Source organism: Anabas testudineus, chromosome 8 (assembly GCF_900324465.2).
Source record: "Anabas testudineus chromosome 8, fAnaTes1.2, whole genome shotgun sequence".
In the NCBI taxonomy this organism is placed as follows: Eukaryota; Metazoa; Chordata; class Actinopteri; order Anabantiformes; family Anabantidae; genus Anabas; species Anabas testudineus.
The window spans coordinates 7,306,266-7,325,114 of record NC_046617.1 but is presented as its reverse complement, the minus strand read 5'-3'; the positions used below and the strand labels follow the sequence as shown (position 1 = coordinate 7,325,114).

Here is an 18,849-nt window from a genome sequence, read left to right as displayed (position 1 = left end):
GTTGTGATTTGATTTGAGTTCCACTTATGAGAGACCTGGGTACTAGAGGCAGCTGCTTCACCAACAGATACTAACATAAGCAAATAGGCATATTTTAACATGAAACAAATTTTTTATTTTTTTATGTTACCGGTAAAATTGTAAGACTCAGAAATTCCCAAGTTAGCAAATGCTTAAGAAACCAAAACTATTAAATGCAATGCAAAATGCAAAACCTGTAACAGCGCTAATGAGATACAGCTATGAAGCAGCAATGAGATACTGTACTGTACTGTATGTGATGAATGTCTGTGATGAATGTATGAAATATGATATGACACATACTGAGAGGTGCACATTCTGACTATTATTCCTGTCTCCTCTCTCTCTAAAGTGGTTAAAATATATAAGACATACTACAATGTGTTTTGTTTGATTGTATAGTAACAATGCAAAGCTGATAAAAGCAAGGATAAAAAAGTCTTGTAAAAATATTGAAAAAGTAGGTTGTGATTGAAATCTTCACTGAATCAATTTCACATTTCAGCAACTAAATAAACTTTCGGATGCTTGACCAACAATGTTTTGCGGTATTGTGGAAGACCAGGCCAGTCTCTACAGCATAATGAGCACAATTTTATGCCATTTATAGATATATGCATATAACTATCTATTACCTTTGACATATATTACCAACACTATTCTGTAAAACACAACTCCAATTTTACTTTAATGGAGTTTAAAATGGAAAAAGAAAACTGAGCATGTCAGGTATGAGAGATATTTTCCTCATACTTAGTTGTACCCATGATTTTGTCCACACATTCTCATCTGTTGTTTTAAATTAAATGTGGGAAGAGTTGTGGATAATGTCTTTTGCTTGGATAGATCTCATGAATACTGTAAAGCTATTGCTAATGCCTTAAATGTTATCCACAGTAGCTAAACATAGATGGTATATCACACCATACTTTTGACTTCCCAATAAAGGCTTTGGTTTCTCTGTGAACTCAATTTGTCCACAAACACACCCATCTCTGTCAGAATGGCCTTTGGAATAGGGTGGGCATGACGGGACACATACAGATTCTTTAGGCTTTGACTCATAGGTGTAGCTTTATAGTCCGTGCATGAATTTCCACTCAGACTTGGAACACACTTCACCTCCCATTTAAAGAACAGTTGGCCATGATTGAGAGCGCAGAGATCTTCCTTGACACCAGCGGACAGAGCTCGATCACATTGTCCCAGTAGGTCATCGTCCCATTTGTTGTCCTCATCCCATACTTCAAATTTTACTTTATGTCCTGCGGACAAGTCCTGTGAGCCCAGGTCAAAGGCCATGGCCCAGTGTGGGTTGTTGTTGTTCCAAATGACAGGTGTACGCTGGACCACTTTATTGAAGAACACCTTTACATAGCCATCACTGGAAGTGAAGTAGTCTCCCCAAAGACCAGAGGCACGCTGTACAGTTATTATAACCCGTGCCATGCCCTTACGGGTTGGGCAGCAGTCTTGGTTTACAGCTGGTTCATTGTGGCATTGACAGACGCAGGAATCCCGTGAGTTGCTCTTGATGCCGGCTTGACAGCGCTCACTGCAATTCTTCCACAGGCCTTTCTCCAGGATGTAATGGCTTATAGCTGAGCGGAGGTTCGTCTGAACAGAGCTGTTTGTGGGCAGTAACTCATGAAGTGAGTCCAGGGAATACGAGATGATGTCTGGATTCTGTGGCACTGTGTTTAGCCACTCTTTGTAGGCCGAAGGATCTTTGTCAGCAGAGAAAAGCAGATCTGGTTCTGTGGTATGACCTCCCTTAATTTCAGTGAACCTGTTCATTCAAATAAGATTCAACAAATAAACAAAATTGAAAAGTGAAAATGAGAAATAAACATGTAAAGAGAATGATAAAAATACAGTATACCTGTCATTATAGAGGCCGGAGAAGGATGTTTTACTGCCTGTCTTCTCAATGTCCTTCTTACAGTGTTTTGTTTGGGCCTTTACTGATACTTTGGCACTGACAGATGCCTCAGCTTCCAGGCACATCTGTATTTCCTCCGCACTGAAGCCCTGCAGGCTGGCCTGGCACTGCCTGATGCTGGTCACAGATTTAACACTTCCTCCCAGTTTCACCTGGAATTGTATGTTTAAACACAATCTGTTTGTTCCAATAAAATTATGTGTACTTGTTGTTGCAAAAATACCATGATTTTGGTTTACCTTGGTCAACCAAAATTAAATACCTTGGTGATGTAATGGGTGCCAAAGTTGTCAATCAGTTTGTAAAATTGTTTCTTGGATTCAGGGCTGTAGATTTTGGGGAGGTGTCTTACTGCTTGGCGGAATTCTCTGTGCAACTTAGGAGTGCCGGACACACGATAGCTGCAGACAAAATGCAGGCAGGCAAAATAAACCAGCATAAAAAATGTTTTTGCACTCAGCAGTTAAGTGTATTCATTTTTACAACTACTGGAGCGTGTGGAAGTTTTTATTGTCTCACCTGTAGTACTCACAGAACATGCTTTGACTTGTGAAGCTGAACTTGTCATTCTTAGTTTTTTCCATGGAATAATCGGCTAGTTTGGAATTGGTGCCGGCTAACATCATTGATGCACCTTTTCCTCCTGCTGTAACATCTAGATTGACCTGCCAGTTGTTTTCAACTGAAGAAGTGCTGGAACTGACCAGAGACTCGCTGGACCGGTGGAGTTTACTGGTGACTGTCACGCTGCATAACTGTTTTGGCCTCCAATCCACCACTGACAAGGGAAGCTTTTGCTTTTTGTTCTCTAGATAAGGGTTGCTACACAGGGTGCATGTTTTGTCCTTGCGTTTCCAATAATTCATGTTGATCACAAAGGCCCCCTTACGTTCCATTTTGGTGATATCAAAGCCTTCTCCAGCCAAACTGGCACCGGGAGCAAATTCTGCCTCAGCGCACTGTTTGCGTGTTCCTTCTGTACATGACTGATACGTATATTGAGGGAAGGACACCATGAGACTGGCACAGATCCAAATATTCAACAGAAACATGCTGTGAAGTAGGGTGAAGCATGCAAACTGATGGTGTATCCTGAAAAAAAGAAATATTAGGTAAGCAGACATGAACAAGTGAAGCAGTTGATTACTTGTTGGACAGGATTGAAATGTTTTGGCAAACTAAAGTAGATCTTATTTTAAGAATAGCCTAAAGAATCTATGCTATTAAAAGAGTGTGGAACCTCAGTAAACCTGATATTAAATAAGTTGTCTTTTTAATGATCCACTCGACTAAGTATGTTAGTCGAGTTGTTAGTGCACAAAGTAGGAATAAGACTTCTGTTGGAGCAAATTAGGCACAAACCCACGTATTATCTACTACTTTACTCTAAAACAGTGGTCCCCACCCGACCACTGCTTTAAAACATAACCTCTCCCACCAGTGTATTCTGTAATATGTCAAGGGTTTACATTATAAAACAATCATACTGTCATGGTCATTGCTGCCTTTGCATTTGGCCATGAAGCCTTCTACATTTGCAGGACTGATATGGTCTATATGACTGATATGGACTGATAGTCCAAGGATCCAAGATATATGGTCAGTGGTCAGATGCCACGACCCCAAATTCGACCATCGACCTCCAACCTATGGTGTCCTGGTGCCATGTGCACTGATGGACATCTTATGCTTGAACATAGTGTTCCAAATTCACAAACTGTGAGCACAAAATTTCAATAACAGATCTGTTATTGATCTGAACCCACACGGGTTCAGATCGTGGAGGCCGTTCCTCCCAATAACGCCCCTCCAAGTTTCACTATCATTGCCCATGTGAGTGTTGAAATCCCCACACAGAACAGATTCCTTGTCCAGGGATGGGGTTGCCGAGGCACCCTCCCAAGACTGCCACCCAATCCCAATCAGTTTGAGGACTGCTATTTCTAATCTTTATATGTTACCAATTGGTGGTGCCATCAGGAGACACTGCATCTCCTTCCATAGCTGTAAGGATGAGACTCAGTTTTAGGTAGCTGTGTCTTTTAATGACACTGAACTAACTGATGCTCATGCTAAATGTATTTTAAGATAGCAGTGCCTGGATATTTTTACTGTTTAGCTAATGAAACTAAAATGTAATTCACAGGACCAAAGGCTCAGACAAAGAATCTGGCCACATAATCAAATTCTCTATATGTACCCTCAGCCAACAAGCCAGAAACCATAGTATTATCTATGAGGGTTTTGTCATCATTTCTGCATTTTCTTAAAAATTTTACAATTTTCAAAATGACAAAATCTGCATAGACTCACCGTTGTCGTGTGTGTCCTCACTGCATGTATCAATCTCACTGTGAGCATCAATATCGGAATGTTGTGAATAAAAAGACAGTGAAATAGGGCTGGACATGGTAGAGCATGCATCATGTTGACCACAGAAGTGAGAACAAAGGTGGTTTATCACTTGAATGGTAAACTTAACAGGTGTCATTTCTCAGCACTGGAGTTGCACTGTGGTTCAGTAGGTGAGAAGAGTGGCTGTGTTCATCTTCTCTGGACCATTGCAAACAAAATGATATTTGTAGTGAGCCACTTTGAAAAAGTCCAAGGTTCAGCAGTAAATTCTGACAAGAAAAAGGATTGGGGTCGCATCAACATCATATTGTAATATGATATTCGAAATTATTTGAGAAATCATTTTTAAAATGTATTTGTTGTTATTTTTAAGAGATTGCGTGCTACATACTGTATACTGACAACAAACATTGCCATTTATTGTACCAATTAGTTTAAGATTATTATCTTCTACAGTAACTGTAAACACACAATATTGAAACAACATAAATGTTGGACAAATTAAAACCATTAATATTTATTTATCAAAGTAAAACTAATAAAATGCACAGTCAGTGGTTGAAGAGTTAAGTATATTTTAATAGATTATTCATTTTGAAAATTATAAATAATGTAACAACAACAACAAGGTTAATGCATTAATTCATTTATATGTTTTTGGGTTGTAAAGAGTTATCGCTGCTTTCTTCAAATCATTTCCATGTGACATGAGAGTGACTCCTTTATAGATTTGCATGAGTCATTGCAATATGTTACAATGTCTCTGGAAGGACTAGTCCTTTACCTGTCTTACAGATGAATGATAATAATTAACCCTCCTGTCGTGTTCGGGTCAAATCAGACCGATTTACAACTTAAAACGCTCATAAATTGTATTTTTTAAATCTGATTGCCTCAAGACTTTATGATATCCTCCACACCATGCATTTGAACATGTAAAAGCGATGATCACCTCTTTCATTGAAATTTGAGTGTTTTAATCAACCTTGTTACACCTGTGGTGTTCCCGGTCAAAAGTGACCGCCATAGGAAATGCAACTTCCAGACTAATCAATGTATCATCTTCACACAGACCCCGTATATATAGATTGATGTTTGCCTTGTACTCCTTTCAGTCTGAACCCAATAAGTAGGTGATTGACCAAGCGGTTCTCTGACAAAGAAGTTCTGGTCCAGGTTTTTGGACATGATAAAGAGGGCACTGAAATTAAACCAGAGATAAAGGAGGATGTCTCTTAAGTGGAAGACAACACAGATTTTGATCCAGATTATGACGAGACTGACCAGTCAACAGATGGAGAGGGAGAGGCACCTGAAGAACAGGCACCTGAGGTTCCAGTCCAAGAGTGGACACTTGCTCTGGTCTTCATCCCCTCAGGACAGAGGAAGTAAAGAGTGGAAAACATCATAAATATGATGCTAGGGCCAACACGTTATGAGACATCTCGTGTGGATGACATCAAGTCCTGCTTCCAACTCTTTTTACCATTGTGCATTGAGGGAATTATACTAGAGAAAACTAACCTGAAGGGGAACCATGTGTTTAGGGATACCTGGAGGGAAATGGACCTGGTTGACCTCCAAGCATACACAGGTCTGTTGATTTTAGCAGGAGTGTATCACTCAAACAATGAGGCTACAAGAAGTTTCGGGAAAGGCAGAAAAAAACAAGGGCATGCGTGTTGTGCTGGACATGAAAACCGATCTCCAAGGGCATAATATAACATGTGACAAGTTCTTCACATCATATGCTCTTGGTCAAGAGCTGCTAAAAAGAAAGCTCACCATGGTAGGGACAGTGAGGAAGAACAAGCCTGAACTTCCCCCTGTACTGGTATCGACCAGAAGAAGTGGGACTCTCATCAAAATTTGCTTTCAATGACATGACTGAATGACACACACACTCTTCTATCATATGTTCCCAAGAAGAATGGAAATGTCATCCTGATAAGCATTCTGGTTGAGTTTGGTCTTTGGTTTTCAATTAATTTTTTACATTACATGATAATTTTTAATACATTTTCGGTGCCTACTTTTATTTTCACTGCAGTTATTTTTTGTCTAATTCTATAAATTCATGTTAACACTGCTTTGAGACATTGTTCAGATCTTAAAAATGTTGACTAAAAATTTGGAGGAGAAAAATGGTTTTGGTGCTAATTTAAGAGCAGTTAAAGCAGACCGGTCAATTTTGACCGGGAACACTAAAGTAAGGGGCAGGAGACGAACACGACCGGAGGGTTAAAGAATAAGAAGATACGTTTGTCTTCATTTCTGTTGTTCATGTTTTCATTTACTGTATGTGAGGAACTTGATTTTCACATGGGGCACCCAGAATCAAAAATAATATTGTATTTCTCTGGTATTATACCGTGTACTGTTAAAGTAAACACGTGCAGAAGCAAAACAAATTATAAACATATAATAAACATGTTTTTTCTGTGATAACTACACCTTTTCTGGATGTTGCCCTGTAACAGCAGCTGTAGCTCAGTGTTGGCATTTACGCTGCAAAGGGCAGAGAAGAAGCATCAAGTTAAACTCAATCAGAACAAGCCCGGAAGTTTAAACAGATCGCCTTCAAAATAAAGGTTACTATAAATAGCTTTAAATGGGCCTTACCTTACAGTAATAGTGTTTTTAATGTGTTTTATAGACCAGCTTGAAGTATCAACCAGAGAAGGGTTGTTTAGAATATACACCAATAACTAAAGCGTCATGGATAAATAGGGGGACCTTGTGGTTTTGTACTTTTGTACTTCACACCGTTCATACACGATGCATGCTCCCTCATAAGGTTTAGTCAATAAAAGCTGGGACAATTTAGGCTATAATTATATACTGTTGATATATATCTAACACAAACGATCGATTAATATTGTCTTACCGTTTCCTTAAATAGCCTATTATATGTAAAACTAGATGTACGTTTTATACTGAAAGGGCGACCGGAAGTGCCCCCGTTGCTCCGTGTACCTTGACCGTTGAGCAGATGCGATGCAGGGGACTTGAGGCCGCTAGGGAAGACTCCGCATTTCAAGGAATACAGCCAGCCAGAAATAATGGTGGAAGATAATCTGATAAAACAGATGCTAAATAAGCTGGATACAATCTTTACGGACCGGGCTGTGCGTGTTTGCAGCCTGACGTCTCTTTGTTCCCCAGTCACAGGACGTCGGTAGCCGACCACCCGACTTGCTAGCCCGCAGTCCTTCCCAAACCCTCCGCTCCACAATCACGGATCTTGCCTGTTTTTTTTTTTTTTTTAAATAGCATTACGAAAGCTAGCCAGTAGCAAAGGGAACTAACCTGGGCATATGGCACCCGTTTAGCATCATTAAAGTAGCTTTAAAGGTATGACCCGCTAGTGCTCTATTGTAGATTGGACCGCTAGGATCAAGCTAGCATCATCTGAACCTGGATGGACGCGCGTCTCGTCCAGCATCTCTGCCCGGGACGCGTCCGAGCCTGTGCTGTGGCACCGGAATGCTAACTAACGAGGAAGTGGCTTTAACATGACCAGGAGCATTTTGTTTCCCGACCGCCCGAGGCTCCCCGGTGCCGCACAGACATTTTTTAGATGCCAGATGTAATGACGAGCTCGCACCATGTATGTGGCTGCCCGCGTCTGTCTCCAGCCCCGCGGATGACACTCACACAGGTACCGGCGGTTCAGAGCAAACAGCGGCGGCGCAGACGCACCGTCGCCGGGTAGCGCCGAGAGAGACTTGACGTGAGCTTGCTAGCGTCAAGCTAGGCGGCTAACAGCACAATATAAACCCTCTTAAAACAAATACCATCCCCAATGGTAGCCCATAAGGTTTTAGTCGCAATAATCCTGCTAAACGTGTATATAGGTGTACAGTCCTTTTTTTACTTATTCGGCGGAGTCCTTTTAATCTTAATTGCTATGGCATTTCTAAACGGACCGAGGCTGCTGGACTGGGCGAGTTCACCTCCACATCTTCAGTTCAACAAATATGTGCTGACGGGATACCGGCCGATCTCCTCTGTGCAGGACTGCATCAGGAGCTTGTTTTACCTGCACAATGAGCTTGGAAACATATACACTCACGGTGAGTACAGAAAGTCAGCATGAGCCACTCAGTCAGCAGGTGAGATCTGTGTGGCCTGTTTGACTTTGAGTATTAACACACAGCAGTGCAGATGTACTGTACCTGCAGCAGGATGCCATGCCAGACTGCACTGAAGTCTGGATAACTTGCAAACCATTGTAAAAGCATTTATTTAACCATACACGACTTCCACTCCTGTATACTTACACCTGAGCTAAACACACAGGCTTAATGAAAACATCTAATTTGGATGTTTATCTGCCAATTATCTGTATAATTTAATCTGAGAAACATAAAAATGTGGTGACACATTTCTGTCACATTTTCCCTAAGCCCAATGTGACACAGACCAGTCCAAAATCCCACATATTCGGTTTATCTTGTAGTAACAAAAAAAATATGTTCTTATTAATGTTCTTATTATTCTCAATAGATTCCTTCAGTGCCAGTGAAGTACCAGTAAATATACTGTATATATGTCTCATTCTTACATATTCAAGTAAGATGAATATGTATTTCTTGCATTTCTTAATACAAGAAATCCTTTAATGGAGTTTTTTTTACTCTGCTACCTTTACTGTAAAAAATACAATAAGTGAAATACTCCAGCACTCAGTCATAGTTGCCACAATTTTCCACCAAAACTTCAGTTATCACTAAATATTTTTACTTGCTCTGTGTCCGCCATGACAAGCAAAGTAACTTTAAAAGTGACTACACCTGATATAACTTGCCAGGAGAGGCCTTTTCTTCTGGTCCAAAATGTCATGGTTACACAATATGCCACTCTTTTAATAGATTGGCGAAAGCTAAAATTAATTTGCAGTAATGTGTTAATCTGTGTAGCCAGAGGTTATACTGATGTATGTGGTTGTTTGCAACCTTCACGGTGCTGCTCTGTTTTCAGACTGTCATGATTAGACTGCCAGTAGCACGATTTGGCCTTTTGCTCTCTCCTCTTATTTTCATTGAAACACATCCTATAGCGGCAGAGAACACTGTACATCATCTTCGTGTTCTTCTGAGAATCTGAAATAGTTCCTCAGTCTGAAGGTCATCATTTTGTGTCACACTGCTGACAGATTAAACTGCAGTAGTCATCATCAGGGAAGTAGCTCTGGAAACCTTTATTACACACCAGTGACGTCAGCTGAACATATAACCTCAGGTGCACTCCTAACTTCACTGCCTGTATGAGGCGTTGATGTTTGACCCAATGAGCTTTAGTTTAATGTCCTGAAACTCAACAAGAAAAGCTGCACAGGTGTGCTCGTAGCAACATTTCAGCTAAGTTCCATGAGTTGCTTTGTTTTGCATATTACCTCAAGCCATCCTGCCCACAGCCCAGCTCTCAGACACTTCACCATGGTCATGTTGTGGAGGTCCTGTGCACTGTGCCAAGCAGGGCAGAATACGGCCGGTTGGTTCACAACGGGCAGGGGGAGGAGCAGGGATAACACACTTAAAATAGATGTGTTACAGTAGATGGCATTGCCTGTATCACCTGGCTGGGGCGAATGCCTTGACATTGGGAAAGGCAGAGTAAGCAAAAATAGGGGGAAAGGAATGCAATATGTGTGTCGTTCAGTGATAAATGATCCTAACAACTGTATGCGGATCAAATTTCAATGTCTGGATTTGCACACGTAGCATGGAGTGCCTCCTCCTTGCCAAATAGAGAAACTTAAATTGGAGCTATGTGGCCATTAGCAGTATGGGCCTTTGCTGCATCAAAATAAGAGCTTAGTGGGAGCCTTGTCTTTCTCTTAGAGGGCAACACTGATAAGTTTCTGCCAATCACGCAGGTTTTCCCTCTGTTCCACATTATTTTTGCTGCTGTCTGCACACATTCAGCAGAGTTGTAAGCCATTTACAGCTACTCATTCTGGTACGGTGTGAAAAACATTGTCCACAGCCTCGCAAAGTCCCCAGCTAGATAATCTATCATGATAAACATGACAGTTTAATTTGGTTTTGTCCAAGTTTTTGTGTTATTTTATTATTTGCTTGAGCTGACGGCTTTTTATACTAGCATGCACATTACCTAAGGCTTTTGTGTCTTGTCAACAACGGGACATACACAAGAAAAGTCCAACTAAAATAATAATCCTTCAAAATATGTTGCTATACAGATCTTATCATCAAAAATATGTAATCACACACATAATACAAGTAAAGATTTTGACTAGATTGAAGTACATGTCACGTGTGTGACAAAAGTGTTCTTAAAAAAATGTTTGTGTCAAGTTTGTTCAATTTGATGAAAACGCTGAGGAGAAACACACAAGCTTAATCTCTAACTACAGCAGCCAAGATAAAGTCTACTCTCATAACCAATGCTCCCTCTGTTTCTCGGCCATTCATCTCTACAGGCATTCCTTTAGTTTGCTTCCTGGTGCTGCTCCCTCTCAACATCCCCTGGTCTCAGATCAGCGTCACCTGGTTGGGCGTGGTGCACTTCCTCGCTTGCCTGTCGCCCCAGCTGGGTTCTGTGGTCTACCACCTTTTCATGAACCATGAGGGAGGGGAGCCCGTTTACCACACCCTCCTCAAACTGGACGTGTGTGGAATCTGCATGATCAACACACTGGGTAAGTGTTTTTCTCAGAAGCTAAGCAGATTTTTTTTTTGCAGTTTATCATATTGGATTTGTTGTCCACTGTCCTTCAGTTATTGCTGGTGTTTACTTTGTAGGTGGAATTCACTTTATGGATTATCAATGATTTACCATGGAAGTGTTTTACTTCCACTTGTACCTGTATTGATTTGACTACTGAGAACTTGGCCAACGCAAGCAACGATCCAAGTTTGAAATGATTATTGATTTGTCCATAGAGCCTATATTACCCTGTTATAGGAAAAAAAGACAAGTGCATTACTTTAAATTTATTTATAGATTAACTCTAACTTACTAGACATATAAAACTGATGATAATACAATATTGTGACATGAGAATAGAAAGGCATCAAGGCAGTTGTAAAGCAGCTGTTCCCATTAAAGTCAGATGAAGAATGAAAGACCCTATAGACCCCCATATTAGTAATAGCTCTATTCCTATAGTACTGTGTGGAACCATACAATATAGCCAAAATAACTGAAAATAAATAAATAAATAAATAAATAAGTAATAAAATATATTCATTTTGTCAGTAACAGTGAAAATTTCTCAAAGTATAGGCTAATCACTAGCCTGGTGGCTCAATGGGTAGATCATTGGCCTTACAGAAGGTTCGTGGTTCAAACCTTGTCACACATACTAGGTGTGAGCAAGACCCTCCACGCTAGCTCCCCGGGCGCTGTATGTGGCTGCCTACTGTTCTCCCCAGGGGGATGGGTTAAATGCAGAGACGTACGTGTGACATATGACGAATAAAGGCTTTATTTCTAAGAATGCAGTTTAGATTTCCAACCAATAGTTAGTTTCACTGTGATGTGATTATTTCCCAGTAATTTGTGATTTTGTCTATGAAATCAGGAAACAAGTGAAAGTAAAATGACATGTTCACAGTCAAAACCCCAAAAGATATTTTATTTACTGTGACATAAATGAACTGAAATGAGCAAATCATCACATTGGAATGACAAAAATTAATTTTTTGCTTAAAAATGATTTGATGATTATAAAAATAGTAACCTATTGATTGTTGGTCAGTTAAAGGATCAATCAGCATTAGCTCTAGATTAGAGTCTTGTCTAACAAAACTGTTTTCATTCTACAAAGTCAAGTCTCCTCTGCTAAATGTAAAGTGCCCTGTCTATGGTATTTTTCCACAGTTCAGCACTTATCCTTTTCTAAGTTTTGTATTTCACCAAAGTATGCATATCTGAAAAGCTTAGTTTGCTAAGTAGCTTTAGCATAACAAAGAGTTAGAGCTGCATTTTACACCCAGTCAGACATTGTCTACTCATTCGAATTTCTGAATGTAGCTAACCAGCTTTGAAAATGTTACAGCTGATGAGAGTTAAACTGTTTGACCTCTGAGCGATGCATATCTATGATTGTACTGACTTTCATTTGTTTATTTTCTTATCTCAGGGGCGCTGCCCATTGTCTACAGCACGTTGCTGTGCTACCCGTTCATCCGCACTGTTGCCCTGTTAGTCTACATCCTGCTGTCCACCCACGCCATCTACTGCGCCGTTACGGCTCGGAGCAGCGTTCGCAGGTTGCGCTCCTTTGCCTGGCAAGCATTGTTCCGCTTCTCCTTCTTCCTGCTCCGCTGGGTGGGCGTTGGTGGTGGCAGCCCCACCTCACTACGTCACTTCCTCATGATGGATGCGCTGGCCGTGCTGGGCGGGGTCATCAACATCACGCGCATCCCGGAGCGCTTCCGCCCGGGCCTCTTTGATTACTGGTGCAACAGTCACCAGATCATGCATGTACTGGTGGTTATCTCCATTCTCTACCTGCACTGGGGCGTGCTGGACGACCTGCTGTGGATCAACAGCTACAACTGTCCCTCAGACTGACCCCTCCCAGCAGCCCCCACCCACCCACAGGATGCGCTGGGACATAAGATTAAAGGACCTCTGAGGGGAGGGGGTTGTCTGTTGGAAGACATGGGAGGAGAGACCAGGTCAGACTGATGCTGTGAGATCAGATGATACGTCGTCTGTGCATGTGTTCACCTCGTGCGCTCAAACACAGAATGTTCATATTTTTGTCCATTTCAGTAATCTGTGGCAATGAAGGTAAACATATGTCAGTAACACGCACAAGCATTTCGACTCTCTCAACATGGACATGCAAGTGTACAGACATATACACTAAAACACAAGCAGACACACACACACACACACACACACAAACACACAATTATAGGGAAATATTTTAAACAGTAAATTTATTTACTGAATATTGAAAACTATAAAGTATTAAGCAAAGGCTCTAGTAAAAGGCTACTGCTTTTACTCAGTAGTAGAAATTTCACTTGAGCATTAGTTGATGTGGTTGGCAGAGGCATAATATCACATGCTCAAGTCTTTTTAGATGCCACTGTTGCTACCTATGCAGCACATCCATATCTGAAGTCATACACATCACGACATACACTCAAGACTCGCCCACACCTATATTTTTATACTACATGTACGTACTGTAAATGCTGCGCAAAGCGCTCGGCGTTTTCACGCTCTCCAACTGACTGGATTTAACTAGACTAGTTGTTCTGTTTGTTTTCCTCGTTTTCTGCCACTGCCTCTCTCTTCATGCATGTGTTGGTCTGATTTACTGTCTCGTGGTGATACGGGGATGAAAGACGGGTGAAGGGGTTCATTCTTGAGTGCGCTAGCATGTTGGCAGTGAGTTCACTTTCTTTAAGTTGAGACGGACCACACATTAGTAATAATGGAGCAGTGTTGTTGGCTTCTTTTTGCACCTGGAATCTGTGCCAACGAAATTCAGGCATTTTTAGTCAGAAAAGAAAGTTCACACGTTTACGAACTTTGTTGTTAAGTGGCATTATTGTTAGAACTTTTGTTCTATGTGTCTATTCTTGAAACTTTATGATGCCATCCTATTGTGAGGAAGATTGTCAGTGCTAGTAACCTTTATGGAAGATGTGGTTTTATAACTTTAGTTATAAGTTCTGCGCATTTGTTCTGTACATTTATGTATACATGTACTGTATTATTATAGTATACCTACTGTATGTATGTGTACATACATACAGTAGGTATATGTATGTATATACAAAATGTATATACATTTTCTCCAATGTACGTTTTTTTAAATGACATTCAGTCTTGACATATATGTCGCAACCTGGACTAAAAATGATAGGAGTTGGCATTAACAGTTGGCGACTTTTACACTAACTTTAATGTAATTGTAAGTTCTTGTTTTTACACTGTAACCATATTCAGGCAAACTAACCTGCCTGTTGGCACAACATTCACAAAATACTGTAATTTATGATATATTTATTCGATAATATTTATTTGCTGGTACACGTAAATTTGCGCGTCAGTTGGCTGCTTTGTTTTATGTTGTTACTGTGTAGGATCAGTGGCTGACAGATCAAGTCAGAGGTCAAAGCAAATCTGTTGTTGTATTGAGATTGCACAAATCCGGAGGATTAGCTCCTCATTTTTTACACGTGCTTTTTTTTTTTTTTTTTTTTTGAATCATCGGCCACACAGTAATGTAGAGAATTCATATCACCATTCAGATGATGTGTCGTGACTTTTAAAATGTGTGCAGTCCTACTTTGAGGATGTTATTTATGTCAGTTTTATGTCAGAGGCTTGAATTAATTTCCACAGTTTTTTTTTTGTTTACTCGTATATTGACCTTGGCTATTGATGGTTTCTAGCGGTCAGTAATTATTGCCACAAAAACGCACATTGTTGCCACTTTATACGTTAGTCTTGTTTGAACACACTGCATTTGCTCTGTAGCTGGATTTTTGTTCTGTAACAGCTTAACTTGACTTCATTTAAACCTTTTATCTTGAATAGAGCTTCATTGTTAAATAGTTTATTCAGCTGACTTAGCTAAGCAGGAATGAACCCCTATTTTCCTCCTGTCATGTTGAGGTTACAGCGGTTCTGTGTGCACGTTCATGATTGCACTTGGTCCATATTTTGCTGCAGTATCTCAGTTACTACTCTTAAATAGTTGTTTATGTCATGACATGCTCAAGACTAGTGGCTGAATCATTTTATAGAGGCAGACTTTACTTTCTTAATGACATTGCACTCGTTTTCCATGCCAACAGTCACAGCCGCCCACTGACTAGTTGCCAATCCCCCCATTTCATCTTGCCAAATGAGCAGCGTCTTAGGTGCAGCACATCCTCTGCTTCCTGTGCTAACACTGACTCATAGGTAAGGAAGGATTTCCCGCAGTCTTCGTCACATACACAAGCTTGCACACCACCGACACCCCCACCCACCACTCAACTCTAAGCCTTGATAGACAGTCAAATATTGTAAGTCTGCTAGTATCACGCTGACACACCTGCTAAGACCTTGGAACAATCTGAAAGCTTAAACTAATGTATTTTTGGCTATTGAATGACATTGATAAAAAAAAAAGTGCATGAAAGTAGCTGTGCAGCAGAAACTGATGTCTGATAGTATTAGCTAATCATCTATTGTAGCCATCCATTGACCTTTTACTTGCTCTTGAAAAAAAGACTGTGGATACTGGGCAAGTGGAGGGGGGGGGGGGTCACCACCACAGGAGATGACTGATCAGATCAGAGGTTACTGTCAGTATCACATACACTGCACTGTTCTTCAGTCTCAAAAAGGGCTTTGAATCAAATCAAATTACATTTTTAAACATATAAAATTCCATATAAATAATGTAAATACATGTAGATTATGTACACAGACAGTGCAGACAATATACCCCCCCCAAGTAATTTTTTAATATATGTGAAGGAAAGAAAAAGTAACAAGACGTAGGATTAATGGTTTGCCATATAAAAGCTGCTACTCTCTTTCTCAGCCAAAGCAAGACATGAGAGAGGGAAGCAGATCCTCAGTGTGGTGCTTCAGATTAACAAAGACATGTGTTTGCTTATATACGTATGTTCATATATATGTGTAACACAGACAAAAAAAAAAAAACAAAACTGAAATTGGTTTCAGTGCTAATGTAGATTTTTTTGTGACAGTAAATAAGAATGCTTTTGATCATTTAATGTACCCACTGTTTTTTTAGCCATGTGGGAAAGACATCCGTGACCATTGTGGGAATCTTTGCGGGCATGTGAATACCTCGTGACTGCCACTGGTTTATCTATGCATTATCAGCTGAAGGGTATGTAACGGTAAAGTCGATTTGTGTTTGTTCAAACCGCTCTCTGATCCGCTGTAACGGAGGGCATCACTCCAACATCCTGGGCCTCCCACTTCTCAGGGTGCCATAACAGTAGCTGTAACATCTGTACCCTGACCTCTGCTTTCTGAAACATAGCTGAGAGATGTCAGTCCACCTCCACCTGCCCTCTTTGTCCAGTCTGTTTACACTAAGAACCCAGTGATGGATTGGACAGAAGGGAGAGAGAAGGTGAAAGGGAATATTTCTCTTAAAACTGTGTTACAGTAGTTGAACGGTGTTTGTCCTTTTGTCTTTATGTTGAATGAAACAAAAAAGATGTATGAAAACATCACTAACTAAACAGAAAAATTGTTTTTTTTAAGAAACACAGGTGCCGGATAGCCTGTTAATGACCTGTTTATAATGGGTTACCTGTGTTGTTATATACTGATTATTATGATTACTGTTCTCCTGTGGATCGGATCTGAATAATACCACTGGTCTGTGTGTACAAGTAATGAGACATGCCCTTTCCTCTTGGATGAAGGGACCTTTCTGGAGGGTCTGTCTGTTATCGTCACTTCATATCTGCAACATCATGGCATTGTTAAAATGACAAAGAAGTGAGTGTGGCTCCATCTAGTGGAGATTGATGCACACCGACGCAGGCATTACTGTAGCCATCCTGCAGCCAAATAAACCTGACAGTTTGTGATACTGTAATACTGGTGTGTATGAGCTCTCCTGCAGAACCCATACAAGCATGAAATCTGTACGTTGTCCGATTTACTTCCTCCTGTTGCACTGATGGGTTGCTGATTGCGTCCCCAGAGTGCCTCATTGTCCAGTCTGTGTGCTTGCAATTTAATGTGCACGAACACAGACGCACACTTTGTTCCTTTGCTGTATTTCACACGTATGTCAACTTTAGTGTCCTGTGTAACAGACAGGCTCTCACACTCCTCAGTCTCCAGCAACGATTGTGCAATAAACTGAAGTCTATATTTTTAACAACACTGCCTAGAGAACATCTCTTTTACCTATGTTTCTTTTATTGTGTGTGTGTGTGTGTGTGTGTGTGTGAAAAAATAAGGGTTTTTGAAGTCCCTAAGTCCCTAGAGTATAACACTGGATCCTTCATTTCCCATAATGCAACTAAAAAGTGTCAGACATTATATCATATTGAAAAAGCATTCTGTTTGATTGTGGTTTACCAGCTCACTTAAATAATTTTCTCAGACTCTCACTCTCTTGTTTTTAAATATATATATATATATATATATATATAGTAATTATAACAATAGAATGTTGACACAGATGTAAAGGGGCTCATTATCAACAAACATTACTCCTTTGTTCCAATGCTGCATTGTGTTTGCTAACCCAGATTTATCAATTTAAAAGGCCACCTGATTATTAGGAAACTCTTCTGCAGTAATGTTAGCATAAATGAAAACTGTGATGATTAAAAAAGCAATACATCAGAGCAGTTTAGTATCTACATTACAGACTCCAAATGGCCAGAAACAAAGAATTTTTTTCTGAAACTGTGTCTTTGTTCTGAGAAGTGAAAACTGTCCCATGTGAAAAATTGCAAAGAAACTGAAGATCTCGTACTATGCAGTGTACTACTCCCTTCAGAGAGACACAAACTGTCTCCAACTGTAACAGAAAGATCTTGGTCTCTGATCTTAACAACACAGGTTTGTACAAGTGGGTTATGACTTGAACAAATTAGATTTCTAAAGACCTTAGGAGAAAAGTTGTTGATGCTCACCAGGCTGGAAAGGATTACAAAAGAATTTCTAAAGATCCCAGATGTAACTCCATGAAAACAAGGTTTATAAAAACAGTTCAATTGCATTGTTTTTTACATGCCTAGAGAGGAGTAAACACACTCAGGTTCTCATAATTCATGCATGAAAGGGTTAATGTCAATGTTCTTTTCTCTGAGTTTCTCAGCTCAGCGTTCATGATGGTGGAACACGCTCTTGTTCTTTGGGATGTCTCATGAAACCAATATTTCCTCTCATGGCACTTTGTTTCAAACGTCTTCTACTTGACCTAGGTGTGTTGCTTTCTCTCTACCTCACTTATAATTTGCTTCAGATAAACGAGTAAATGTGATGTTCTTGAGTCCACCATCAGGGTTGCAAGGAAGAAGATGTAAACCACCGAACAGAACATTGCTGACCATTTACAGCTTGCTCAAGACCATGTGATAAGCCCAAAGGGTTTTGAAAGAATGTTCTGTGGACAGATGAGACCAAAGTACAAGTTTTTATCATGAATGAGAAGCGCTGTGTTTGGCAAAGAGCAAATATGCATTCCAGCATAGGAACCTTATCCCGTCTGTGACACATGGTGTTGGCAGTGTCATGATTTGGGCCTGCTCTGCAGCTTCTGTCCCAGGGCACTTTGCCACCATAGATTAGATTCTGACTTAAAGGAAAATTACACATAAATATTTCAAAATAGATAAAATAGATCTGTGATCTGAGCATAATAGAAATTTGATCATCCAGTAGGACATGTACAGCCATGACTAACTAATATATGTTAGAACCCACAGTACATCCCCTCTTGCTGCATACAGTAAGATGCAGCAAGTACAGAGTACCCATGCTGACGCCTGTCCACCGTAACCACCAGCTGCTGTTAATGTTGTGGTTGATCAGGGTAA

The 18,849-nt window shown here is 40.3% G+C and overlaps 2 protein-coding genes across 2 annotated transcripts; one reads left to right on the top strand and one right to left on the bottom strand.

Annotated features, from left to right (window-relative positions):
• Positions 1 to 92: 92 nt before the first annotated feature.
• Positions 93 to 4,496, bottom strand: LOC113155038 (perforin-1-like). The gene is made up of 5 exons (XM_026349516.1): positions 4,277 to 4,496; positions 2,483 to 3,055; positions 2,226 to 2,364; positions 1,904 to 2,115; positions 93 to 1,810 (listed from the first exon to the last, which is right to left on the bottom strand). The coding sequence occupies exons 2-5, from the start codon at positions 3,013 to 3,015 to the stop codon at positions 940 to 942; spliced, it is 1,755 nt and encodes a 584-aa protein (XP_026205301.1). The 5' UTR covers positions 3,016 to 3,055; positions 4,277 to 4,496; the 3' UTR covers positions 93 to 939.
• A 2,086-nt stretch (positions 4,497 to 6,582) lies between these two features.
• Positions 6,583 to 17,230, top strand: paqr4a (progestin and adipoQ receptor family member IVa). The gene is made up of 3 exons (XM_026349538.1): positions 6,583 to 8,394; positions 10,767 to 10,985; positions 12,432 to 17,230. The coding sequence occupies exons 1-3, from the start codon at positions 8,124 to 8,126 to the stop codon at positions 12,863 to 12,865; spliced, it is 924 nt and encodes a 307-aa protein (XP_026205323.1). The 5' UTR covers positions 6,583 to 8,123; the 3' UTR covers positions 12,866 to 17,230.
• Positions 17,231 to 18,849: the final 1,619 nt, after the last annotated feature.

Bases quoted from the DNA above. Each gene is read 5' to 3' on its own strand.
- LOC113155038 (XM_026349516.1), bottom strand. From the start codon at position 3,015: ATGTTTCTGTTGAATATTTGGATCTGTGCCAGTCTCATGGTGTCCTTC. The intron at 2,365-2,482 runs GTGAGACAATAA...TTTTGTCTGCAG, and splicing joins ATGTTCTGTGAGTACTACAG to CTATCGTGTGTCCGGCACTC. The intron at 2,116-2,225 runs GTATTTAATTTT...ATACAATTCCAG, and splicing joins GCACCCATTACATCACCAAG to GTGAAACTGGGAGGAAGTGT.
- paqr4a (XM_026349538.1), top strand. From the start codon at position 8,124: ATGGTAGCCCATAAGGTTTTAGTCGCAATAATCCTGCTAAACGTGTAT. The intron at 8,395-10,766 runs GTGAGTACAGAA...TCATCTCTACAG, and splicing joins TGGAAACATATACACTCACG to GCATTCCTTTAGTTTGCTTC. The intron at 10,986-12,431 runs GTAAGTGTTTTT...TTCTTATCTCAG, and splicing joins CTGCATGATCAACACACTGG to GGGCGCTGCCCATTGTCTAC.